This window comes from Pseudophryne corroboree, chromosome 5 (assembly GCF_028390025.1).
Source record: "Pseudophryne corroboree isolate aPseCor3 chromosome 5, aPseCor3.hap2, whole genome shotgun sequence".
NCBI classification, from domain to species: Eukaryota; Metazoa; Chordata; class Amphibia; order Anura; family Myobatrachidae; genus Pseudophryne; species Pseudophryne corroboree.
This window is the reverse complement of record NC_086448.1, coordinates 139,805,587-139,833,078: the sequence shown is the minus strand read 5'-3', so window position 1 is coordinate 139,833,078 and position 27,492 is coordinate 139,805,587. Positions and strand designations below refer to the sequence as shown.

General features: G+C 45.8%; 1 protein-coding gene across 1 annotated transcript in view; it reads right to left on the bottom strand.

Annotated features, from left to right (window-relative positions):
• The window catches only part of ITGB8 (integrin subunit beta 8), a 243,159-nt gene that overhangs the window by 102,655 nt on the left and 113,012 nt on the right, over positions 1-27,492 (bottom strand). Inside the window, exon 3 of the mRNA XM_063921754.1 lies at positions 25,471-25,645. Coding sequence (XP_063777824.1) covers positions 25,471-25,645 — 175 coding nt within the window. The remainder of the gene's footprint in view (positions 1-25,470; positions 25,646-27,492) is intronic.

Genomic DNA, 27,492 nt, shown 5'->3' with positions numbered 1-27,492 from the left:
CACTTTTGAGTTCAGCTCTGTTGCACGCAGTTATGGGACATGGGGCTGTATGGTACCTGCTGTGCAGTGTTCGGGTAGGGATACTGGGAAGTGTAACACTGGTGAGTCTCTCCCCGGGATAAGAGTGTCTTGGTGAGGGGACAGATGGCTATGGGATGAGGTGGGGGAGCTGGGAATGCAGCAGGGAATCATTGGGGAGAGACAGACTGTGGTGTGTGAGAGGGAAGATGGGGTGATATACATATTTATATATGTGTTAAAATAAATAAATATATATGTATATATATATATATATATATACTGTATATATATATATATATATATATATATATATATATGGTAGCGTCTAGTTTCCCTTCGTGGAGAGGACCTTTCCCATAAACCCCTGGGTCCATGTCACAAAGTATGTGGAATAGTAACCTGTGGCGAGCGAAGTGAGACTTCGAGCCCGAAGCGCGGCAAGCAAATCGAGCCCGCAAGGGTCCAATGGTGCATAGAAATAAAACAAAACCTCAAACGAATGGAGAACGGAGAAAACATTTAGGTGCTGTAAGGGCGGAAGTTCTCTCCTGCCCTCTCGTTATGTCACTTCCAGGTCCTGATCACGAAGGGAACATAGACACAATCACACACACACACACACACACACACACACACACACACACACACACACACACACACACACACACATATATATCTACATGTCCCTGCATGTCCTGCCACATAATATAGTTTCTCAGCAGGTAACCTACCACTGGGCGCATAACCCACCTGTATAAAAATGCAAAAAGTGCATAAACCTTTCAGCTGAAGCTCCCACTGCTGCAAACCTACACATCTAGAAAATGTATTACAGATGAACGTAAAGCATAGCAAAATATAATTGAATTAAAATGGCATTTGTACATTGCTGGTTTTAACATTAAGAAAGTTTGCACATAGTGGAATTTTAAACTGGGCATCTGATTGTGGCTGAAAGCAGAGTGTTTTTACTGGCAGTGAAAATAAAGTTATTTTAACATAACTGTTGAATTGCATCACTGAGCACCTGGCAGTCTAGCTCTGAGTATGCGTATGATCATAGAGAAGTTTTATTTCACAGAGATTTGTATTCTTTTTCAATCTGATAAAATACACTATACTGATATTATTAATGCTATGGAAACCTTAGTTCTGAGTAACTGGGGTCACCTGCAGAGCATATTAAAATAAAATCTGAAGAGGCTGAATCTTTGGGCACGGAGACTACAGTGTCAGTTTTTGCCAACATACCCACTCATGCGTTTCAATAGCACTGGGCATAGCACTTGATAATTCGGCCCCAAAAAGTCTAGACTTTTCATTACCTAAAGTACACAGCGTTTTCAGCTATAGAAAACCTAAGAGAATAATTTGAGTGAATATTTTCCATTATTTCATTGACATGTTATTTTAGGCCTTTTAATAGGTTGTTTTTATGATGTCATATTCCTTTAGGCAATTAGTCGTATAAGTGTAAATTGCTAACTGGGCAGTGCCATTATAGGCTCTCTGGAGAGCTTAGAAGTAATTGAACCTTCTGAGAAACCTGCTGCACAGGAGTCACTACATACATGCATACAGTACACATGTGTAACAGATTTTGGAGTTGGTGCAGAATTGTGTAGTGCATCTTGTATGATCTCCCACCATGCAGAAACAGGACAGTAGGCGCATGCATATGCACCCACGCAGTTTTGTATAAATCGGCCATGTGCGCCTATTTGCACTCGAAGAGGTGAGTTGGAGACGTTCTAATATTAGGCAAGAACAGCGTGGTATGTCCGTGTAATTATAAAAAGATGCAGACTGGGACAAAGAAACATATATATGCCTGAGAAAGCTGTATTCTTTGCTAGTGCGTGGTGCAGGTGTATATAGGGGACGATGATGGGGATCATGGTAATCAGCACCAGTAAACCACTTGTAAATGACTATTTACTAATGCACTGGTGGTACTGATTGGTGAGTTCTCCTTTGCTGAGGCAGAGATTGGGCTTCTGTGGGCATATGCGTTTAAGCAAAACTCTTTCTTCATACATGAGCTGGGAGTTTTAGTTATTTATGCTGAAGTTTACACACCACCATACTATATAGCCAATATATCTCCATGTAGGATAAAATGAGACGGAATAGCAAATATACCTCCATATAGTCGGTACTGTAACACATACCCTATATACCTCCATATACGCCAACACATGGCCTACAATATATACTGTATATGCATCTACATAGCCTATATACCACCATATAGCCCATATTCCTCTATGTACCATGACAAGCCACCAGATAACCCAGCCTCCATATAGTCTGTATAGCACAACTTACCCTATATACCTACATATGTCCTTACATGTCAACACATAACCTACGTACACACATCCACAAAGCCTACAAACCATAACACAGTCAATAGACTTCCATGTAATGTAACATGTCTCCAGAAAGCCAATACACCTCCATATAGGTTTGCATACAACATACACTATATACCTCCATATGCCCTTACATGCCAACACATAGTCAATATGAACCTATGCGGATGAAAATACATAAGAAAGCCTTATGTATTTATGTAAACAGCCTCAAACACCAACATATAGCCAATATTTCCATACTGTCTCACATGCCAACAGGTAGCCAATATCTAAATAGGAAAAAAAATATATAGACAGCGCTAACAGATTTCTTATTAAAATATTTCTGTTTTTTTTTTCATAAAGTTTTATAAAATATAGACAATCTCCTTTTCTTACCCTGAATAAAGATATTAATATCTAAAAAAACATGGCAATGTTATATAATAACAATAATAGCACACACAACTATATGCTCTATTGTGTGATGTATCTCCTTTCCACAAAACACCCACAGCAGTCAGCTGGATACAATTAGCTCACACTTTAATGCTTCAATGTTACAAACGTGTCCAAATCTCCTATTCAGATACTTAGTTGCTCTTTCGGCTCAAAAGCCAGACAAGGTGATCATTTTATTAGACTTCTATAACAGAGCAGTTGTCGCAAAGTCTCTTATTAGAGTATAAACTAATATTCACATGTACATATTTTTAAACACACTGATCCTTGTTTCCAGACAAATTGAATTGAAAGACAGTCTCAATTGTTATTCTCTCCCATTGAGAGTAATGATAATAAGATTTTACTTACCGATAAATCTATTTCTCGTAGTCCGTAGTGGATGCTGGGACTCCGTAAGGACCATGGGGAATAGCGGCTCCGCAGGAGACAGGGCACAAGAATAAAAGCTTTAGGATCAGGTGGTGTGCACTGGCTCCTCCCCCTATGACCCTCCTCCAAGCCTCAGTTAGAATACTGTGCCCGGACGAGCGTACATAATAAGGAAGGATATTGAATCCCGGGTAAGACTCATACCAGCCACACCAATCACACCGTACAACTCGTGATCTGAACCCAGTGAACAGTATGATAGAACGAAAAAGAGCCTCTGAAAAGATGGCTCCCAACAATAATAACCCAAATTTTTGTAACAATAACTATATACAAGTATTGCAGACAATCCGCACTTGGGATGGGCGCCCAGCATCCACTACGGACTACGAGAAATAGATTTATCGGTAAGTAAAATCTTATTTTCTCTGACGTCCTAGTGGATGCTGGGACTCCGTAAGGACCATGGGGATTATACCAAAGCTCCCAAACGGGCGGGAGAGTGCGGATGACTCTGCAGCACCGAATGAGAGAACTCCAGGTCCTCCTCAGCCAGGGTATCAAATTTGTAGAATTTAGCAAACGTGTTTGCCCCTGACCAAGTAGCTGCTCGGCAAAGTTGTAAAGCCGAGACCCCTCGGGCAGCCGCCCAAGATGAACCCACTTTCCTTGTGGAATGGGCTTTTACCGATTTTGGCTGTGGCAGGCCTGCCACCGAATGTGCAAGCTGAATTGTACTACAAATCCAACGAGCAATCGTCTGCTTAGAAGCTGGAGCACCCAATTTGTTGGGTGCATACAGGATAAACAGCGAGTCAGATTTTCTGACTCCAGCCGTCCTGGAAACATATATTTTCAGGGCCCTGACCACGTCAAGCAACTTGGAGTCCTCCAAGTCCTTAGTAGCCGCAGGTACCACAATAGGTTGGTTCATGTGAAATGCAGAAACCACCTTAGGTAGAAATTGAGGACGAGTCCTCAATTCTGCCCTGTCAGAATGAAATATTAAGTAAGGGCTTTTATATGATAAAGCCGCCAATTCTGACACACGCCTGGCTGAAGCCAGGGCTAACAGCATCGTCACCTTCCATGTGAGATATTTTAAGTCCACAGTGGTGAGTGGTTCAAACCAATGTGATTTTAGGAATCCCAAAACTACATTGAGATCCCAAGGTGCCACTGGAAGCACAAAAGGAGGCTGTATATGCAGTACTCCCTTGACAAACGTCTGAACTTCAGGAACAGAAGCCAGTTCTTTTTGGAAGAATATTGACAGGGCCGAAATTTGAACCTTAATGGACCCTAATTTTAGGCCCATAGACAGTCCTGTTTGCAGGAAATGGAGGAAACGACCCAGTTGAAATTCCTCTGTAGGGGCCTTCCTGGCCTCACACCACGCAACATATTTTCGCCAAATGCGGTGATAATGTTTTGCGGTTACATCCTTCCTGGCCTTGACCAGGGTAGGGATGACTTCATCTGGAATGCCTTTTTCCTTCAGGATCCGGCGTTCAACCGCCATGCCGTCAAACGCAGCCGCGGTAAGTCTTGGAACAGACAAGGCCCCTGCTGGAGCAGGTCCTTTCTTAGAGGTAGAGGCCATGGTTCGTCCGTGAGCATCTCCTGAAGTTCCGGATACCAAGTCCTTCTCGGCCAATCCGGAACCACGAGTATAGTTCTTACTCCTCTCCTTCTTATGATTCTCAGTACTTTTGGTATGAGAGGCAGAGGAGGGAACACATACACTGACTGGTACACCCACGGTGTTAGAAGAGCGTACACCGCTATTGCCTGAGGGTCCCTTGACCTGGCGCAATATCTGTCTAGTTTTTTGTTTAGACGGGACGCCATCATGTCCACCTTTGGTTTTTCCCAACGGTTCACAATCATGTGGAAGACTTCTGGATGAAGTCCCCACTCCCCCGGGTGAAGGTCGTGTCTGCTGAGGAAGTCTGCTTCCCAGTTGTCCACTCCCGGAATGAACACTGCTGACAGTGCTATCACATGATTTTCCGCCCAGCGAAGAATCCTTGCAGCTTCTGCCATTGCCCTCCTGCTTCTCGTGCCGCCCTGTCTGTTTACGTGGGCGACTGACGTGATGTTGTCCGATTGGATCAATACCGCCTGACCCTGAAGCAGGGGTTTCGCTTGACTTAGGGCATTGTAAATGGCCCGTAGTTCCAGAATGTTTATATGAAGAGATGTTTCCATGCTTGACCACAAGCCCTGGAAGTTTCTTCCCTGTGTGACTGCTCCCCAGCCTCTCAGGCTTGCATCCGTGGTCACCAGGATCCAATCCTGAATGCCGAATCTGCGGCCCTCTAGAAGATGAGCACTCTGCAACCACCACAGGAGGGACACCCTTGTCCTTGGTGACAGGGTTATCCGCTGATGCATCTGAAGAGCCGAAAGAGCAACTAAGTATCTGATCCGGACCATTTGTCCAGTAGATCCCACTGAAACGTTCTTGCATGGAATCTTCCGAATGGAATTGCTTCGTAAGAAGCCACCATTTTTCCCTGGACCCTCGTGCACTGATGCACTGACACCTGGCCTGGTTTTAGGAGGTTCCTGACTAGCTCGGATAACTCCTTGGCCTTCTCCTCCGGGAGAAACACCTTCTTCTGGACTGTGTCCAGAATCATTCCTAGGAACAGAAGACGTGTCGTTGGAATCAGCTGCGATTTTGGAATATTTAGGATCCACCCGTGCTGACGTAACACTACCTGAGATAGTGCTACTCCGACTTCTAACTGTTCCCTGGACCTTGCCCTTATCAGGAGATCGTCCAAGTAAGGGATAATTAAGATGCCTTTTCTTCGAAGAAGAATCATCATTTCGGCCATTACCTTGGTAAAGACCCGAGGTGCCGTGGACAACCCAAACGGCAGCGTCTGAAACTGATAATGACAGTCTTGTACTACAAACCTGAGATACCCTTGGTGAGAAGGGTAGATTGGGACGTGGAGATAAGCATCTTTGATGTCCAGAGACACCATATAGTCCCCTTCTTCCAGGTTCGCTATCACCGCTCTGAGTGACTCCATCTTGAATTTGAACCTTTTTATGTAAGTGTTCAAGGATTTCAGATTTAAAATTGGTCTCACCGAGCCGTCCGGCTTCGGTACCACAAACAGCGTGGAATAATACCCCTTTCCCTGTTGTAGGAGGGGTACCTTGATTATCACCTGCTGGGAATACAGCTTGTGAATGGCTTCCAGAACTGCCTCCCTGTCGGAGGGAGACTTTGGCAGAGCAGACTTCAGGAACCGGCGAGGGGGAAACGCCTCGAATTCCAGTTTGTACCCCTGCGATACTACCTGTAGAATCCAGGGATCCACTTGCGAGTGAGCCCACTGCGCGTTGAAATTCTTGAGACGGGCCCCCACCAAGTCTGAGTCTGCTTGTAAAGCCCCAGCGTCATGCTGAAGACTTGGCAGAAGCAGGGGAAGGCTTCTGCTCCTGGGAAGCGGCTGCATGGTGCAGTCTTTTTCCCCTTCCTCTGCCCCGGGGCAGAAAAGAGTGGCCTTTTGCTCGCTTGTATTTATGGGAACGAAAGGACTGAGTTTGAAAAGACGGTGTCTTTTTCTGCTGATGTGAAGTGACCTGGGGTAAGAAGGTGGACTTTCCAGCCGTTGCCGTGGCCACCAGGTCCGAAAGACCAGCCCCAAATAACTCCTCCCCTTTATACGGCAATACTTCCATATGTCGTTTGGAATCCGCATCCCCTGACCACTGACGCGTCCATAACGTTCTTCTGGCAGAGATGGACATAGCACTTACTCTTGATGCCAGGGTGCAAATATCCCTCTGTGCATCACGCATATATAGTAATGCATCCTTCAAATGCTCTATAGTTAACAATATATTGTCCCTATCCAGGGTATCAATATTTTCAGTCAGGGAATCCGACCACGCGACTCCAGCACTGCACATCCAGGCTGAAGCGATTGCTGGTCGCAGTATAACACCAGTATGTGTGTATATACTTTTTAGGATATTTTCCAGCCTTCTATCAGCTGGTTCTTTGAGGGTGGCCGTATCAGGAGACGGTAACGCTACTTGTTTAGATAAACGTGTGAGCGCCTTATCTACCCTAGGGGGTGTTTCCCAACGTGTCCTAACCTCTGATGGGAAAGGATATAGTGCCAATAATTTATTAGAAATTAGCAGTTTTTTGTCGGGAGAAACCCACGCTTAATCACACACCTCATTCAATTCATCTGACTCAGGAAAAACTATTGGTAGTTTTTTTACCCCCCACATAATACCCTTCTTAGTGGTATTTGTAGTGTCAGAAATGTGCAATGCCTCCTTCATTGCCGTGATCATGTAACGTGTGGCCCTACTGGACATTACGTTCGACTCATCACCGTCGACACTAGACTCAGTATCTGTGTCTGGGTCTGTGTCGACCCACTGAGGTAACGGGCGTTTTAGGGCCCCTGACGGTGTCTGAGACGCCTGGACAGGCACTAATTGATTTGCCGGCTGTCTCATGTCGTCAACAGTTTTTTGCAAAGTGCTGACATTATCACTTAATTGTTTAAATACGATCATCCAGTCAGGTGTCGACTCCCTAGGGGGTGACATCACTAACGCAGGCAATTGCTCCACCTCCACATCATTTTCCTCCTCATACATGTCGACACACACATACCGACACACAGCACACACACCGGGAATGCTCTGATAGAGGACAGGACCCCACGAGCCCTTTGGAGAGACAGAGGGAGAGTCTGCCAGCACACACCCAGCGCTATATATATATACAGGGATAACCTTATATAAGTGTTATTCCCTTATAGCTGCTGTTTATATTGTCATTTGCTGCCAATAGTGCCCCCCTTCTCTTTTTTACCCTGATTCTGAAGCAGGACTGCAGGGGAGAGTCAGGGAGCCGTCCTTCCAGCGGAACTGTGAGGGAAAATGGCGCTTGTGTGCTGAGGAGATAGGCTCCGCCCCTTCACGACGTCCTTATCTCCCGCTCTTTTGTGTAAAAATGGCAGGGGTTAAAATACATCCATATAGCCCAGGAGCTATATGTGATGTATTCTTTTGCCACCTAAGGTATTATCATTTATATTGCGTCTCAGGGCGCTCCCCCCCCAGCGCCCTGCACCCTCAGTGACCGGAGTGTGAAGTGTGCTGAGAGCAATGGCGCACAGCTGCGGTGCTGTGCGCTACCTTAGTCTGAAGACAGGATTGTCTTCTGCCGCCGATTTCACCGGACCTCTTCGTCTCTTCTGGCTCTGTAAGGGGGACGGCGGCGCGGCTCCGGTGAGCCATCCAGGCTGTACCTGTGATCGTCCCTCTGGAGCTAATGTCCAGTAGCCTAAGAAGCCCAATCCACTCTGCACGCAGGTGAGTTCGCTTCTTCTCCCCTTAGTCCCACGATGCAGTGAGCCTGTTGCCAGCAGGACTCACTGAAAATAAAAAACCTAAATTAAACTTTTATTCTAAGCAGCTCAGGAGAGCCACCTAGCCTGCACCCTTCTCGTTCGGGCACAAAAATCTAACTGAGGCTTGGAGGAGGGACATAGGGGGAGGAGCCAGTGCACACCACCTGATCCTAAAGCTTTTATTCTTGTGCCCTGTCTCCTGCGGAGCCGCTATTCCCCATGGTCCTTACGGAGTCCCAGCATCCACTAGGACGTCAGAGAAATTTTCAATGCACATCAGCAATCATTTAGTTGTTATTCAGCTGATACCGGTATGCAAATATCTAGTGCTTTTCTCACGATAGCACAATCATTCATGAGTCTCAGCAGTTTAATTTAAACATGGCCATGTTCAATGGAAATATTACCAGTCCTCAATGGTTCCGTCGCTTTTACACTCCCGGCTCTGGTGCTCAGAAACCTTTTGAATAAGCCTTATCAGTAGATCTTCAGCGTTGTATCCCAGCGTGGTGGAGCGGACTCGTGGCGTGCTGATTAGCGGGTAAGTAGGGTTTAAATGAGATGCGTTTCTCCGCCTATGGATGTCAGCGGCTTCATCAGTCAGATATTGTAAACACTGCCGCCTTGTTCACTTTTATCCCCGGTGTCGCTCAATGCGCATGTGCATATCATTAGCGCTCCAAGCCTCCTTTTGTGCATATCAGCTGTTGCGATTGCCGTAGCTGTCAATATGCACTTGCTTGCGCTCCTGGTCCCGTTGTTATAGCAGCCATTCATCAGCTGCTTATAGACTCTGCTGATATCCACATCTTATTTATTTTTACTGTTATTACTAATATAGCTACACGAGCATTAATACTTATAACAATTTATTCTCTACAATCACCATGTCAAGCTACATGTTTAAACAGTATGATCTCATATACCAGGTACCGGCATTAATTATTTAGCAAACAAAGCACAGTATAAATAAAATTCTAGTTCTCAAACTAAAAACATATACACATATAAATATATATAACAGATAAAATTTTCTTTCATCCCACAGCATATATCTTGTTGTATTTTTCACCTCAAATATATATGTATATATACGCATACAGTAATCTATCATACTTATAATTTAATATGGTGTTTGGTATACTTAATCAGGGCAATAATAATAACATGGTTTTTATCTATATAAACCATAAGCACTGTAGTCTTATGGTGTTCAAAATCCATTTGGCACATCCAGTGTTCACTTATAGTCACTTTTTACATAAATTAAACTGCTGAGACTCATGAATGATTGTGCTATCGTGAGAAAAGCACTAGATATTTTCATACCGGTATCAGCTGAATAACAACTAAATGATTGCTGATGTACATTGAAAATATCATTACTCTCAAGGGGAGAGAATAACCATTGAGACTCTGTCTTTCAATTCAATTTGTCTGGAAACAAGGATCAGTGGGGTAAATTTACTAAGGTGGGAGATTTTTAGAACTGGTGATGTTGCCCATAGCAACCAATCAGATTGTATCTATTATCTTCTAGAAGCAGCTAGACAAATATTAAGTAGAATCTGATTGGTTGCTATGGGCAACATCACCAGTTCTAAAAAAACTCCCACCTTAGTAAATTTACCCCAGTGTGTTTAAAAATATGTACATGTGAATATTAGTTTATACTCTAATAAGAGACTTTGCGACAACTGCTCTGTTATAGACGTCTAATAAAATGATCACCTTGTCTGGCTTTTGAGCCGAAAGAGCAACTAAGTATCTGAATAGGAGATTTGGATACGTTTGTAAAATTGAAGCATTAAAGTGTGAGCTAATTGTATCCAGCTGACTGCTGTGGGTGTTTTGTGGAAAGGAGATACTCCACACAATAGAGCATATAGTTGTGTGTGCTATTATTGTTATTATATAACATTGCCATGTTTTTTAGATATTAATATCTTTATTCAGGGTAAGAAAAGGAGATTGTCTATATTTTATAAAACTTTATGAAAATAAAAACAGAAATATTTTAATAAGAAATCTGTTAGCGCTGTCTATATATTTTTTTTCCTTTTTAGATATATTTGAGGGGTAGAGAAGGTCCCTTTTTTTATAGTGAGTTGCAGACGGATTTCTTTTTCTAAGATCTCTTTGAAAATTTACGCTACATATACACTAATTGAATTATTTAAGCAGCGCCAGGGAGTTATTGTGTTGTGTTTGGAGGTAGCCAATATGCCTTCATGCAGCCAAAATACCCATATCATTTTGTCTATCTTTGTTTGTAGTATAGAGAGGAATATGAGACTGAAAGATATAGCTTTATGTGACTACAGTATATTCCTTTCTGCCATCACCCATGGCCAAGTGTAATCACCTCTAAATAGGAATAAACCATGGTAATAGTAGCAGCAGTGTTGTTGATTCTCATATCTGTCTGTCCCCTCCGCCTCCCATTAATGCAGAGCATGTGAAGTTTAGGGAAGGTGCGCTGGTACAGGCTACCCAGCAGGCAAGAGAAAGAGTGATTGACAGGGATCACAAATATAACCCTGCAAAACAGCCCAGCCTGTGATTGGCTGTCAGTCCACAAATTCTTCATCAAATGAACATGTTAAAGGGAAACCACTAACATCTTAAAGGGACCCCAAACAAACAACCTCCTGGTTTCATTTTGCTCTGGTTTATTAAGCCTTATGCATCACGTAATAAAACAACATTGAAAAAGGAATAATTGGGACAACAATTAGGTCATGCCCCATCTGCCCATGTTATACACCAATCTGCTGAGCAACTACACGGTGAGGCAAAAAAAAACAGAACTCCCAGATTTTAACGTTTAACAAAAAAGGCATGGTAACGGCAAATCAGAATTTTAGTACATAATCTAAAAGCGCATGGAATACAGTTTATTTTAAATTGATTTTGAATATGAATATCGTTATTTATTGGTGTATAAAAGCCAGGGGTGGACTGGGGGCCGAAATCTGGGGGCACGTGGACACTAGCGACGGGGACGTGCCGCTAGTCAAGGAGGCGTAAACTTGCAGCACGACCCCATTTCCATGGAAATGAGTGGGGGCATGCCGCGAGACAGGGGGCATGGACTCACAGCACGCCTCAATTTCCATGGAGACGGGCGGGGGAGCTTCCACAACAGAGAGCCGGAGGCTGTGTTGCGTGCGGCCTTCCCGGCACTCTGAAAGACAGGACCGACCCACCAGCCCATCGGTCCTTTTGGCATTTGCCAGGAGTGCCAGATGGGCAGTCTGGCCCTGATAACAGCCTTCAGTTCATTAATGGTTCTTGACCAATGTTTGGAGACCTCAGCTTTCGATGACCCTGTTGGTTGTGTAGAGGCCTTTTATGAAGCTGATGAGGATTGTTTACCGCCCGACAAAAGAAAGTGAGCATCATCTAGAAACTGCAGGGAAAACGCTGGAAATTATCCGCCAAGTGATGCAAAACTTCAGTATCGACTGCAAATGTGTACCACGAATGGAAGCCACCATATCATATTCACAACCAACTGAAAATAAACTGTATTCCATGCACTTTTATATTATGTACTAAACATTTTTAATAGTATTTAGCCTTTTTTATTAACCTTTAAAATCTGGGAGGTTTATTTGCCTCACCCTGTACATGTCAACAAACCCATTTTGTCAGTGGGAACTTTGGCCTGTGCAGTAAAATGTGGGGATTATTGGACAATATTAGAATACATTTAAATGTGAATGAATATAGCTCTATGGAAGGGTCATATGGAAAAAAAAAAGTTAATTATTTAATACATTGCCCATATTATGTCAAAATTCTAAATGTGTGCACTGGACTAGGATGATGCTACTCAATGTTTGGAGCTTTCCTTCTTTATATTCCTCTTTTTGTTTAAATAAAAAAATGGCATTAAAGCTAAACTAAACAGTAAAAAAACAAGAACAAAGGTTCACCTAAGGATGACTATAATGCTGTATCTTCAAAAGTAATATAAATATTGTATCTACAAAACATAGGCACTTGGCCAAAGTGAGGGAGGAAATGGTTATGAAATCCTTCACTTAAAAAATACATCAAAATTAGAACTTCACATCTGTAATAAAAAAATAATGCAGAAAGTGATTATGAAGTGAAAACAGAACATAAATCTTAGGCTATTTAGAAAATTAATTGCTGTGTAATTGAAAACCGCAGAAGTGCTGAATTAGTATTGAGTCATCTCTTGAAATAATATTGTGTTTCTCTCTGATTTAATCTGCAGACACCTACCAGTACCAATTAGCGTGTGGGTTAATTTATATGCTAATAATAGGATTGCTGTGTAATATCATAAAAACACACACAAAGACAGACACACATATACAGACACACACACACAGTGGCGGTTCTTGCCACGGGCAAGCAGGACTTTTGCCCGGGGCGCCGCCTTCCGGAGGGCGCCGCACCGTGGCAAGATCCGCCACTGCTGCCCGCTGTGTCCCCCGTCCGCCTCCGCTGCCCGCTGCCGTCCCCGTCCTCGGCGCCTCCTGTGAAGGGAACTAGACGCTATGCGTCTAGTTTCCCTTCGTGGAGAGTAACTGCTGAGCGGTGCGCGATGACGTCATCGCGCACCGCACAGCAAAGGTCCTCTCCACGAAGGAAACTAGACGCATAGCGTCTAGTTTCTCTTCGTGGAGAGGACCTTTTGCTGTGCGGTGCGCGATGACGTCATCGCGCACCGCTCAGCATTCAAGCGGCGCTTTCAATGTACAGGGGGCGTGACTCACCACGCCCCCTATATTAGGCCACGCCCCTTTCCTGCCCGGGGCGCTCTGCGCCCTTGAACCGGCCCTGCACACACACACACACACACACAACTGCTAGATGCAAACATAAAGATGGAAACTACGGTTCTTTTGCTGAAATCAGTTAACCTTTTCCATGGAATATGTTTTAATTTTGTATACCATCATCACCAATTATACAGTCATTATGTACATTTTTTATGTTGCCCTTAGGTTTGTGATGCAATTTAATCTATGTTCACTTTGTTTCAATGAGTTCATGTGATGAGCAGGTTGGAATGCAATACAACTAGTCAGGGGTGTATCTAGAGGTCCGGGCACCCCTGGCAAAGTAAGGAACTGGCGCCCCCCAAATTTGAAATAGGGATGGTGCATGTGCAAAAAAGGGACATGATCTTGTGGGAAAGGGGCCTGATCATACAATAGTTTCCACAATTCAAATTACGCTACACAGTAGTAACTCTTATACACTGTATGCCCACACAGTAGCAGTTCCCTTTACACATTATGCCCACACAGTAATTCTTATAACACTGAGGAGACATCAGCAGTGCCTGGCCTGGCTGAGGAAGCAATGCCAGGTAGTATAATCAAATAGTAGTGCAAAGAAGTGCAGTGCAGTGCACTACCCTACTACACTACAGTGCAAGTAGAAAAATAAGAATTTACTTACCGATAATTCTATTTCTCGTAGTCCGTAGTGGATGCTGGGGACTCCGTAAGGACCATGGGGAATAGCGGCTCCGCAGGAGACAGGGCACAAAAGTAAAAGCTTTAGGATCAGGTGGTGTGCACTGGCTCCTCCCCCTATGACCCTCCTCCAAGCCTCAGTTAGGATACTGTGCCCGGACGAGCGTACACAATAAGGAAGGATTTTGAATCCCGGATAAGACTCATACCAGCCACACCAATCACACTGTACAACCTGTGATCTGAACCCAGTTAACAGCATGATAACAGCGGAGCCTCTGAAAAGATGGCTCACAACAATAATAACCCGATTTTTGTAACAATAACTATGTACAAGTATTGCAGACAATCCGCACTTGGGATGGGCGCCCAGCATCCACTACGGACTACGAGAAATAGAATTATCGGTAAGTAAATTCTTATTTTCTCTGACATCCTAAGTGGATGCTGGGGACTCCGTAAGGACCATGGGGATTATACCAAAGCTCCCAAACGGGCGGGAGAGTGCGGATGACTCTGCAGCATCGAATGAGAGAACTCCAGGTCCTCCTCAGCCAGGGTATCAAATTTGTAGAATTTTGCAAACGTGTTTGCCCCTGACCAAGTAGCAGCTCGGCAAAGTTGTAAAGCCGAGACCCCTCGGGCAGCCGCCCAAGATGAGCCCACCTTCCTTGTGGAATGGGCATTTACATATTTTGGCTGTGGCAGGCCTGCCACAGAATGTGCAAGCTGAATTGTACTACACATCCAACTAGCAATCGTCTGCTTAGAAGCAAGAGCACCCAGTTTGTTGGGTGCATACAGGATAACAGCAAGTCAGTTTTCCTGACTCCAGCCGTCCTGGAAACCTATATTTTCAGGGCCCTGACAACATCTAGCAACTTGGAGTCCTCCAAGTCCCTAGTAGCCGCAGGTACCACAATAAGCTGGTTCAGGTGAAACGCTGACACCACCTTAGGGAGAAACTGGGGACGAGTCCGCAGCTCTGCCCTGTCCGAATGGACAATCAGATATGGGCTTTTGTGAGACAAAGCCGCCAATTCTGACACTCGCCTGGCCGAGGCCAGGGCCAACAGCATGGTCACTTTCCATGTGAGATATTTCAAATCCACAGATTTGAGCGGTTTAAACCAATGTGATTTGAGGAATCCCAGAACTACGTTGAGATCCCACAGTGCCACTGGAGGCACAAAAGGGGGTTGTATATGCAGTACTCCCTTGACAAACTTCTGGACTTCAGGAACTGAAGCCAATTCTTTCTGGAAGAAAATCGACAGGGCCGAAATTTGAACCTTAATGGACCCCAATTTGAGGCCCATAGACACTCCTGTTTGTAGGAAATGCAGGAATCGACCGAGTTGAAATTCCTCCGTGGGGGCCTTCCTGGCCTCACACCATGCAACATATTTTCGCCAAATGCGGTGATAATGTTGTGCGGTCACCTCCTTCCTGGCTCTGACCAGGGTAGGGATGACCTCTTCCGGAATGCCTTTTTCCCTTAGGATTCGGCGTTCAACCGCCGTGCCGTCAAACGCAGCTGCGGTAAGTCTTGGAACAGACATGATCCTTGCTGAAGCAAGTCCCTTCTTAGTATCTCTTGAAGTTCCGGGTACCAAGTCCTTCTTGGCCAATCCGGAGCCACGAGTATAGTTCTTACTCCTCTCCGTCTTATAATTCTCAGTACCTTGGGTATGAGAGGCAGAGGAGGGAACACATACACCGACTGGTACACCCACGGTGTTACCAGAGCGTCCCAGCTATTGCCTGAGGGTCTCTTGACCTGGCGCAATACCTGTCCAGTTTTTTGTTCAGACGGGACGCCATCATGTCCACCTTTGGTCTTTCCCAACGGTTCACAATCATGTGGAAGACTTCCAGATGAAGTCCCCACTCTCCCGGGTGGAGGTCGTGCCTGCTGAGGAAGTCTGCTTCCCAGTTGTCCACTCCCGGAATGAACACCGCTGACAGTGTTATCACATGATTTTTCGCCCAGCGAAGAATCCTTGCTGCCATTGCCCTCCTGCTTCTTGTGCCGCCCTGTCTGTTTACGTGGGCGACTGCCGTGATGTTGTCCGACTGGATCAGCACCAGTTGACTTTGAAGCAGAGGTCTTCCTAGGCTCAGAGCATTGTAAATTGCCCTTAGCTCCAGTATATTTATGTGGAGAGAAGTCTCCAGACTTGACCACACTCCTTGGAAATTTCTTCCCTGTGTGACTGCTCCCCAGCCTCTCAGGCTGGCATCCGTGGTCACCAGGACCCAGTCCTGAATGCCGAATCTGCTGCCCTCTAGTAGATGAGCACTCTGCAGCCACCACAGAAGAGACACCCTTGTCCTTGGAGACAGGATTATCCGCTGATGCATCTGAAGATGTGATCCGGACCATTCGTCCAGCAGATCCCACTGAAAAATTCTTGCGTGAAATCTGCCGAATGGAATCGCTTCGTAAGAAGCCACCATTTTTCCCAGGACTCTTGTGCATTGATGCACTGACACTTGGCCTGGTTTTAGGAGGTTTCTGACTAGCTCGGATAACTCCCTGGCTTTCTCCTCCGGGAGAAACACCTTTTTCTGGACTGTGTCCAGAATCATCCCTAGGAACAGCAGACGTGTCGTCGGAATCAGCTGCGATTTTGGAATATTTAGAATCCACCCGTGCTGTCGTAGAACTACTTGAGATAGTGCTACTCCGACCTCCAACTGTTCTCTGGACCTTGCCCTTATCAGGAGATCGTCCAAGTAAGGGATAATTAAGACGCCTTTTCTTTGAAGAAGAATCATCATTTCGGCCATTACCTTGGTAAAGACCCGGGGTGCCGTGGACAATCCAAACGGCTGCGTCTGAAACTGATAGTGACAGTTCTGTACCACGAACCTGAGGTACCCTTGGTGAGAAGGGCAAATTGGGACATGGAGGTAAGCATCCTTGATGTCCAGGGACACCATATAGTCCCCTTCTTCCTGGTTCGCTATCACTGCTCTGAGTGACTCCATCTTGATTTGAACCTTTGTATGTAAGTGTTCAAAGATTTCAGATTTAGAATAGGTCTCACCGAGCCGTCTGGCTTCAGTACCACAAATAGTGTGGAATAATACCCCTTTCCTTGTTGTAGGAGGGGTACTTTGATTATCACCTGCTGGGAATACAGCTTGTGAATTGTTTCCAATACTGCCTCCCTGTCGGAGGGAGACATTGGTAAAGCAGACTTCAGGAACCTGCGAGGGGGAGATGTCTCGAATTTCCAATCTGTACCCCTGGGATACTACTTGTAGGATCCAGGGGTCCACTTGCGAGTGAGCCCACTGCGCGCTGAAACTCTTGAGACGACCCCCCACCGCACCTGAGTCCGCTTGTACGGCCCCAGCGTCATGCTGAGGACTTGGCAGAAGCGGTGGAGGGCTTCTGTTCCTGGGAAGGGGCTGCCTGCTGCAGTCTTCTTCCCTTTCCTCTACCCCTGGGCAGATATGACTGGCCTTTTGCCCGCTTGCCCTTATGGGGACGAAAGGACTGAGGCTGAAAAGACGGTGTCTTTTTCTGCTGAGATGTGACTTGGGGTAAAAAAGGTGGATTTTCCAGCTGTTGCCGTGGCCACCAGGTCCGATGGACCGACCCCAAATAACTCCTCCCCTTTATACGGCAATACTTCCATGTGCCGTTTGGAATCTGCATCACCTGACCACTGTCGTGTCCATAAACATCTTCTGGACATCGCACTTACTCTTGATGCCAGAGTGCAAATATCCCTCTGTGCATCTCGCATATATAGAAATGCATCCTTTAAATGCTCTATAGTCAATAAAATACTGTCCCTGTCAAGGGTATCAATATTTTCAGTCAGGGAATCCGACCAAGCCACCCCAGCGCTGCACATCCAGGCTGAGGCGATCGCTGGTCGCAGTATAACACCAGTATGTGTGTATATACTTTTTAGGATATTTTCCAGCCTCCTATCAGCTGGCTCCTTGAGGGCGGCCGTATCTGGAGACGGTAACGCCACTTGTTTTGATAAGCGTGTGAGCGCCTTATCCACCCTAGGGGGTGTTTCCCAACGCGCCCTAACTTCTGGCGGGAAAGGGTATAACGCCAATAATTTTCTATCGGGGGAAACCCACGCATCATCACACACTTCATTTAATTTATCTGATTCAGGAAAAACTACAGGTAGTTTTTTCACACCCCACATAATACCCTTTTTTGTGGTACTTGTAGTATCAGAAATATGTAACACCTCCTTCATTGCCCTTAACATGTAACGTGTGGCCCTAATGGAAAATACGTTTGTTTCTTCACCGTCGACACTGGAGTCAGTGTCCGTGTCTGTGTCGACCGACTGAGGTAAATGGGCGTTTTAAAGCCCCTGACGGTGTTTGAGACGCCTGGACAGGTACTAATTGGTTTGCCGGCCATCTCATGTCGTCAACCGACCTTGCAGCGTGTTGACATTATCACGTAATTCCCTAAATAAGCCATCCATTCCGGTGTCGACTCCCTAGAGAGTGACATCACCATTACAGGCAATTGCTCCGCCTCCTCACCAACATCGTCCTCATACATGTCGACACACACGTACCGACACACAGCACACACACAGGGAATGCTCTGATAGAGGACAGGACCCCACTAGCCCTTTGGGGAGACAGAGGGAGAGTTTGCCAGCACACACCAAAACGCTATAATTATACAGGGACAACCTTATATAAGTGTTTTCCCTTATAGCATCTTAATATATTATAATATCGCCACATAAAATGCCCCCCCTCTCTGTTTTAACCCTGTTTCTGTAGTGCAGTGCAGGGGAGAGCCTGGGAGCCTTCCTAGCAGCGGAGCTGTGTAGGAAAATGGCGCTGTGTGCTGAGGAGAATAGGCCCCACCCCCTTTTCGGTGGGCTTCTTCTCCCGTTTTTCTGACAACCTGGCAGGGGTTAAATACATCCATATAGCCCCAGAGGATATATGTGATGTATTTTTAGCCAGCATAGGTACTTTCATTGCTGCCCAGGGCGCCCCCCCCAGCGCCCTGCACCCTCAGTGACCGTTGGTGTGAAGTGTGCTGAGAGCAATGGCGCACAGCTGCCGTGCTGTGCGCTACCTTAAGAAGACTGGGAAGTCTTCAGCCGCCGATTTCTGGACCTCTTCTCTCTTCAGCATCTGCAAGGGGGTCGGCGGCGCGGCTCCGGTGTCCCATCCAGGCTGTACCTGTGATCGTCCCTCTGGAGCTAGTGTCCAGTAGCCTAAGAAGCCAATCCATCCTGCACGCAGGTGAGTTCACTTCTTCTCCCCTAAGTCCCTCGTTGCAGTGAGCCTGTTGCCAGCAGGACTCACTGAAAATAAAAAACCTAACAAAACTTTTACTCTAAGCAGCTCTTTAGGAGAGCCACCTAGATTGCACCCTTCTCGGCCGGGCACAAAAACCTAACTGAGGCTTGGAGGAGGGTCATAGGGGGAGGAGCCAGTGCACACCACCTGATCCTAAAGCTTTTACTTTTGTGCCCTGTCTCCTGCGGAGCCGCTATTCCCCATGGTCCTTACGGAGTCCCCAGCATCCACTTAGGACGTCAGAGAAAAAATCTTAGTGGTACTGTGTGGCCAATGAAAATGGGGGCATGAATCACATATGACTCCAATAGTGCAGTGCCAGATACACATATGCCCCCAATAGTGCCAGATACACATATGCCCCCAGTGCCAGGTACACACATGCCCACACAGTGCCAGATACACACATGCCCCCACAGTGCCAGATACACATATGCACCCACAGTGCCAGATATGCCCCCACAGTGCTAGATATGCCTCCACAGTGCCAGATACACATATGACCCCATAGTGCTAGATATTCCCCCACAGTGCTAGATAGATATGCCCCCACAGTGCGAAATACACATATGCCCCCACAGTGCTTTTTTTGTTTATGCCCCCACAGTGCCAGATATGCCCCGACATTGCAAGATACACATGCTCCCACGGTGCCAGATATGCCGTCATAGTGTCAGATATGCCCCCACGGTGCCAGATACACATATACCCCCACAGTGCCAGATAAGCCCCCACAGTCATAGTCCCCATCACCCTCCCAGCACATAGCCATAGTCCCCTCCCAGTAAATAACCATAGCCCCCACCTCCCCAAGCAATAGCCGTAGTCCCCCCAGCACATAGCCGTAGTCTCCACCTCTCCCAACAGAGTTATACAGTAGTCCCCACCCCCCTCCCATCACATAACAATAGTTCCCGGCCAGCATAGATAGCCATAGTCCCCATCCCTGCACATAGCCCCTCACCTCCCCAAGCACATAGCCATAGTCCCCATCCCTCTCCCAGCACATAGCTGTAGTCCACCCTTAGCACATAGTAGTAGTCTCCCCCACTCCCAGCACATACATAGCCTCCCCACACAGCACATAGCCCTAGTCCCCACCCCACAACATCCCATCAGATAGCCGCAGTGTCTGGCAATACCTGCTGTGCCAAGCTGCCTGGGATGGAGGGCTAAGGATCGCTCAGCAGGCATGAGCTGGCGCCGGTGTATGGCACCGCACAAAACTACGTGAAGAAACTGAAAATAAACTACAGCTGCTGGGAGCTCCCGACAACAAGGGTTGCTGGGAGTTGTTGTTTATTTTCAGTTTCTTCCCTGTAGTGCATTGCGGTGCCGGACACCGGCGCCAGCTTCTGCCTGCTGAGCGATCCTCTGCCCTCCATCCCAGGCGATGCACAGGCAGCTCGGCACAGCAGGTATTGCCAGACACTACGGCTTAAGGGATTCCACCCATTGGCCGAGGGTGGCACCATCAGGCGGCGCCCCTGGCGAGTGCCATCCTGGCCAATGGGTAGATACGCCCCTGCAACAAGTCCCCATCAAGCTAACGGCTCAGGAGCTTTCCTAGAAAATGCAGGTTGTTGGGTTCTATTTGCCGGGAAAGCCCCTCCTCATGACCAGCAGCTCAAATTATGACCACAATAGCAATAGTATATACAGTAATATGATTACTAAAGCTGCCGACACAACATGCAGTTTAAATGTCAAAGCGGATCTGCGGAACATGCCCAGTGGCAGCAGTTTATTCTACCAAGTTTGCTGTGTGTGCGTATCTGAGCATTTAATCAGTGCAACAGACCAGAGAGTAGCTTCCAGGAAGAGGAGACAGGCGTCTTACCGTGAGGCGGGAGAATATGTGCTTAGAAAGTACAGTTCTGTTTCCTACTGGTTCTATTATGTTTGTGTATTTATTTACTATGGAATGTTTAAGCTTGTACTGACCACTTATGTTATTTGTATTAAATAAGTATGCTTGATGCAACCTATACTACAGTTCATCTATAGAGTTCATTATTCATTCTGTATTCCATACACTATCCAATGTATAGAAAGACCAATGTGTACACATATGTCCAGGGATAGTACTAGGTGTTGCTACTGTTCCCCCAGACTCCCTCCCTTGTCCTAATGTTCCACAGAGCGGAAGATTGTGAATTGCATTTGGAAACCCCTCTCTAGAAATCCTGCATTTGCCCATGGCTTTGTATGATCGAATAATATCATACCTACCAACTGTCCCGATTTTCGCGGGACAGTCCCATTTTTTGGGGACTGTCCCGCTGTTCCACCCGCGGGCCGCAGTGTCCCGTGGTGGGAGGGGGCAGTCGGGAGGCTCCTGTCATCGCTGCCCTGCTTAGCAGAGCAGCGGTGAATAGACGCTGTGCACATGCGCACATTGTCTACACACTGGAAACAGGAGGAGAGGGGGCATGCCAGCAGCTCACAGAGCGCTCGGCATGCCCCCTCAGTGACGAAAATGAGGGCGTGGCTCTAGATCGCAGGTCCTCCTGCGAAGCCACAACCCTTTTCATAGACCACGCCTCCTTCTCCGTGCGTGTGTCCCTCTTTAGAAAATAGGAAAGTTGGGAGGTATGTAATACTGATGTTACTGGAGATCAGACAGTGGTATTGTGTAAAGTGTGTAAAGAAGTTTAAAAAGCAGTAACAGGAAACTCCATTTAAAATGATTATACATGTTTGCAATCTTAATCTGGGTATTACAATTTTCTGAAATAATTCCTTATACTTGATGCATGATTTCTGCCTGACATTGACTGATGAAAACTCAGAAAAACACAGTTGCTCCCACTTTATAGCTCATAAAGAACTGATCTCCCAAAGCCAAATATGCAACCTTGGAAACAAAGATAAACTGCACTGACTGTTTCCATGGATGTAAAGTTTGCCAGGTAGTCAGTAGCAACATTACTTTTCCTAAGTTCTGTCAGTCAGTTTCAGACAAAAGGTCTGTTCCAAGATTTCAGCGGTTATACCAGAGGTAATATCGTGCAGGAAAATAATTGAAATAAAAAAATAAAAAATAAAAAGGTAAATTAGTTTTCAGCGATGGAACCTAATTAACAGATACAAATGAGACACACCAGCTCCTTCCTACTATGTGTAGGGCTACATCAGAGGCTCTGATGGAGGAACTCAGTTTTTATCAGTTAGGGGTATATGCGTCAAAGCTGGGAGAGAGATAAAGAGAGAGATAAAGGTGTCTATTTACTAAGCCTTGAGGGTAAATGTAATAGGGTGCGAGTTGCCGGAGGTACAGGACTTCGGCCGAGAATGCTCGTATTTTAAAGCAGCAATCATTTACAAGGCAAAACCAGGTTGTGATAGAGAGCTATTTTTTTTACCAGCAAAATAAGTGCAAAAATGAAATTAAACTCCACTACAAAATCCCTGCAGCTCTGTATCCATAACCTTCATTCAAGGAAACTTCCCCCCGTATCTGCTGAGTTTCCTGAAAAACAGTTGGCATATTTCAGATCTGACCGCAGCAGCAAATTTGTTAGCAGTTGGGCAAAACCATGTGCACTGCAGGGGGGGCAGATATAAAATGTGCGGAGAGAGGTAGATTTGGGTGGGTTATTTTGTTTCTGTGCAGGGTAAATACTGGCTGCTTTAATTTTACACAGCAATTTACAGTTCAGTTTGAACACACTCCACCCAAATCTAACTCTCTCTGCACTTGTTATATCTGCCCCCTCTTGCAGCCAGTATTTACTCTGCACAGAAACAAAATAATCCACCCAAATCTAACTCTCTCTGCACATGTTATATCTGCCCCCCCTTCCCCCCTGCAGTGCACACGGTTTTGCCCAACTGCTAACAAATTTGCTGCTGCGATCAGATCTGAATTATCCCCAGTGCTCAGTAGGCTGCCCTCAAATCGGGGCCAGTGAAACAAGCTATAAATTATCAGTGCCAGATTGACCACCAGGGTGTCCGGGAAATGCCCGTTGGGCCCCACTGCACACAGTGCCACACAAATATTGACTTGGTCAATTGCATTTAAGTGTGGTTATATGTACAGTATATACATAGTTGCCTACCCTCCCTCATTCTGCAGGAGACTCCCTGAAATAGTAGCAATCTCCCTCACTCCCTGAATAGTCCATCAATCTCCCTTATTGCACCTTATCCCCATTATGCAGCTGTTACATTCTTGGGAAAAATTAAAAAGTCAGAGATACATACATTGAAATGGGCTTATCAGTGCCATGTCCCTGCATTGGTTATGAAGCACAACGATCCCTATGGCTACATATATTTTAAATATGGTTTCCCGTGACCATTTACAGCAGTGTTTTTCAACCACTGTGCCGTGGCACACTAGTGTGCCCTGAGCGGTCTCCAGGTGTGCCGCCATAGATGCAGAGCCAGGCCCGTCAGTGTTTTGCTGCTACTGAGGCCCTGGAACGATAAATAGTGGTGGGTTTAGTGGTTGCAGAGCCAGTTCTAATTTTGGGCCCGCCCAGTGTTTGGCTCTTCTGGCTTTGTCAGGCGTTACCTATGGAGAAGCTGCGACATGACATCCTCGGATACTCAACTGCACCATGCATCACCATTATATTTGAGTGTGCCTTAGCAATATTTAAATCTTGTTCAGTGTGCCGCGAGTTGTAAAAGGTTGAAAACCTTTGATTTAGAGTATATGGAACCTCTTGTAATACACAATACACAAAGAATTCCTGAAAATTATCACTGTCTTTTCATTAACAAGTAGATCTTACAAACTTTGGGGCTCATTTACATATGGAAGTAAGTAATTTTCATGATGCGTCTCTCAGATGTAGCAGTATGGGTGTGGATCATTAGATCGACAGTGTCTAGGTCGACAATGTTTAGGTCGACCACTATAGGTCGACAGTCACTAGGTCGACAGGATTTGAAGGTCGACACAATTTCTAGGTCGACATATTCATTGTAGACAGGTCAAAATGTCGACATGAGTTTTATTGTGTCGTTTTCTCCGTACAGTGGGGGTCATTCCGACCCGATCGCTCGCTGCAGTTTCTCGCAGTGCGGCGATCGGGTTGGAACTGCGCATGCGCCGGCGCTGCAGTGCGCTGGCGCATGCCAGCCATCGTTGCCTAGCGATCACCTCTGAGGCAGAGGTGGTTGCTGAGTGGGAGGGGGCTGGATGGCGGTGTTAAGCTGCCGTTTAGGGGCGACGAGTAGCTCCCGGCCAGCACGGTAAAGCTGCGCTGGTCGGGAGCTACTCTTGAAGTGCAAAGGCATCGCCGCTGTGCGATGCCTTTGCACTTCTGCGGGGAGGGGGGGGCACTGACATGCGGGGCAGACTAGCCCTGTGCTGGCCAACTCCCCGCATGTCAGTGTGAATGATCGTAGCTGTGCTAAATTTAGCACAGCTACGATCAACTCGGAATGACCCCCAGTGACCGGGAAGCCCAATTAGTGCACCGTGTCCCCTTGCATGGGTCGCTTCGCTCGCCATGCTTCCGGCAAGGTGCCTCTCTCCGCTACCTGCGCTTGGCACAGGTTACCGTTCCAATCGTAGTCAATGTGGATCGTTAAGTATGAAAAAGTTCAAAAAAAGGAAAAAAAATTGAAAAATTCATATCGACCTTTTGACCTGTCGACCTAGAACATGTCGACCTAGAAACCCTGTCGACCTTGAAAACATGTCGACCTATGGACTGTCGACCTATAGTAGTCGACCTAAACATTGTCGACCTAGACACTGTCGATCTGCAGACCGGATCCCAGCAGTACATGTCCGCACTGATAGGTGTTACTTTCACATCTCCCTGAAATGCTTTTTCAAAAGTAGGCAAGTATGAGTATATGGCTGGGGAGATCAGGCGGCAGAGGCGTTAGCGTAAAACACTGGTCCTGATAATACATGAGACTATTACTCAACAATCACAAGCATTCAGTGTTTTAGCACATTTTCCTTGCCCTGCCCTGCAAAAAAAAGCAATGATAGGCATGACTAATTTAGGGGAATTTAAATGAAAATCACCAAATACCAGCAATATAGCAAAAGATCAGACATGCAATATAAAACATATTCAGGAGTAAAGGTTACACTGCTGCACTAACCTGGTCTAAGGTGAATAGACACTTCTGCTGGTGTCACCTGGCTGCTTGCCTCCTTGCTACTCACAACCTGTAAATGTACTGACGGACTTTCTATCGAATCTGCTCTGCACCCCTTGGATTTTAAATTCAAAACAGTGTCACATCTTTCGCTCTCTGCTGAATCCGCCATAAAATCCTGTTAGAAGAGAATGAAAACAAAAGTAGAGAATAAGCAGATGGATTTTGAAACTTCTCAAAGGGCTGGCCAAGTATGCTGTTTCTGCAGGAAGCATTATTGTTTAATATCATTAATTACAAAACACAAATTTTGTAGTTAAGATTTTATTGCAATACTAAATAAAGAAGCTTGGGCTCTGCGGTTACATGTAATAATGAAACAATTATATCTAGTTACATTTTCCTGCTGGTTAACATGGGACTACAGATGGAAACATATTAACAAATTGAGCAGCATAACATGTATCCTTTCCTTAGATGTCAGAGCAGCTCTTTATTTTTAGGAGTTGGTCATGGATTGCTGCCATATTTCTACAAATATCTGCACATCTCAAGTTAATTTGTGCCTACAGTATGTAGCGACAGTGTATATATTATATTACAGCTAACTTATATTTTATTTTATAAAGGTATGTTTTATTTATTACATTCATGCATTTACAAAAAAGCAAAACAAAACATAGCAACTAATCAGCTTTTCCCTATCATTTTATAGAATGTACTTGATAAATGCTATTTATAAGCTGATTGGTTGCTATAGGCAACTTCTCCACTTTTCACTTCTGGTTTGATACATCTCCCCCCAATTTCATGAAAGGAAATCAATTCAATGAAGGATATTGTATTTACAATACAGTGGGCTTGATGCTGAACGCAAGTCAGTTTAGCAGATGGATCTTGCATGTTTTTACACTGTACATGTCCCGTAGCTAAGCATGTTTTGAGGTTTCTTCACAATTTCAGCGATGGACTGGGCCTCTGTTTCAGCCCGGGCATTTGTAAACGCGCGCATGTCGCAGGGGCATGCCACCACGATGTATGGAGGCGTGTCGCGAGTCAAGGGGGCGTGGACTCGTGGCATGCCCCATTTCTATGGCGATGCATGCTGGGGACGGGGACGCGCCGTGAGTCTGGGGGGGGGGGGGGGAGTGGACTTGCAGCCTGCCCCCATTTCCATGGAAACAGGGGGGGCCGGCTAAACCAGAGAGCCGGAGGCTGCACTGCACGCGGTCTTCCCGGCTCTCTGTGGGACTGGACCAGCCCACCTGCCCGTCGGCCCTTCTGGCATGTGCCAGATGGCCAGTCCGGCCCTGCATGTTTTACCAACATTTGCTTGATTTACTATCCATGTAAACATCTACTAGGAATAGTAATCTGTGACAAGCACAGTGGTAGTGGAGCGAGCTATCTTGCCCAAACCGTGACATGCAAAGCGAGACCGCAAGGGTACACATTTGTACTGATGGTAGTCACATAACATGGAATATACAAGATGTGGTCTAAACCCCCCCCAGAAAACTTGGGTCGACCATTTTTGTGTTGACAGTTGCCAAGTTGACCTTTTTCACCTGTCAAACTTATCCACTGACAACCTTTTCTATGCTGACCTTGTGTGCATGTTGACCATACTGTGACCTATTGACTGTCTATCTAGACATTGTAGATCTACTATAGAACCCCCCCAATAGCTGGGGAAAGCCCTCAGCCAAATAGCGAATGCTGTCATATGCTGTCACAGCACTGCAGGAGTTATGGTTTTATTTAGTTATAATACTGTGTATGCCATCATTGTTATTTATGGGAAGAGGAAGGGAGGGAACTGATAAATGAGTTTGTGCTCTGCTCAACAGATTGTGGATGTTATTTAAAGGTAAACTACAAAAGTCTAACAACTGCAATACCTACAAATGGGATCCGGTCTGAAGATCAACAGTGTCTAGGTCGACAATGTTTAGGTCGACCACTATAGGTCGACAGTCACTAGGTCGACATGTTTTCAAGGTCGACAGGGTTTCTATGTCGACA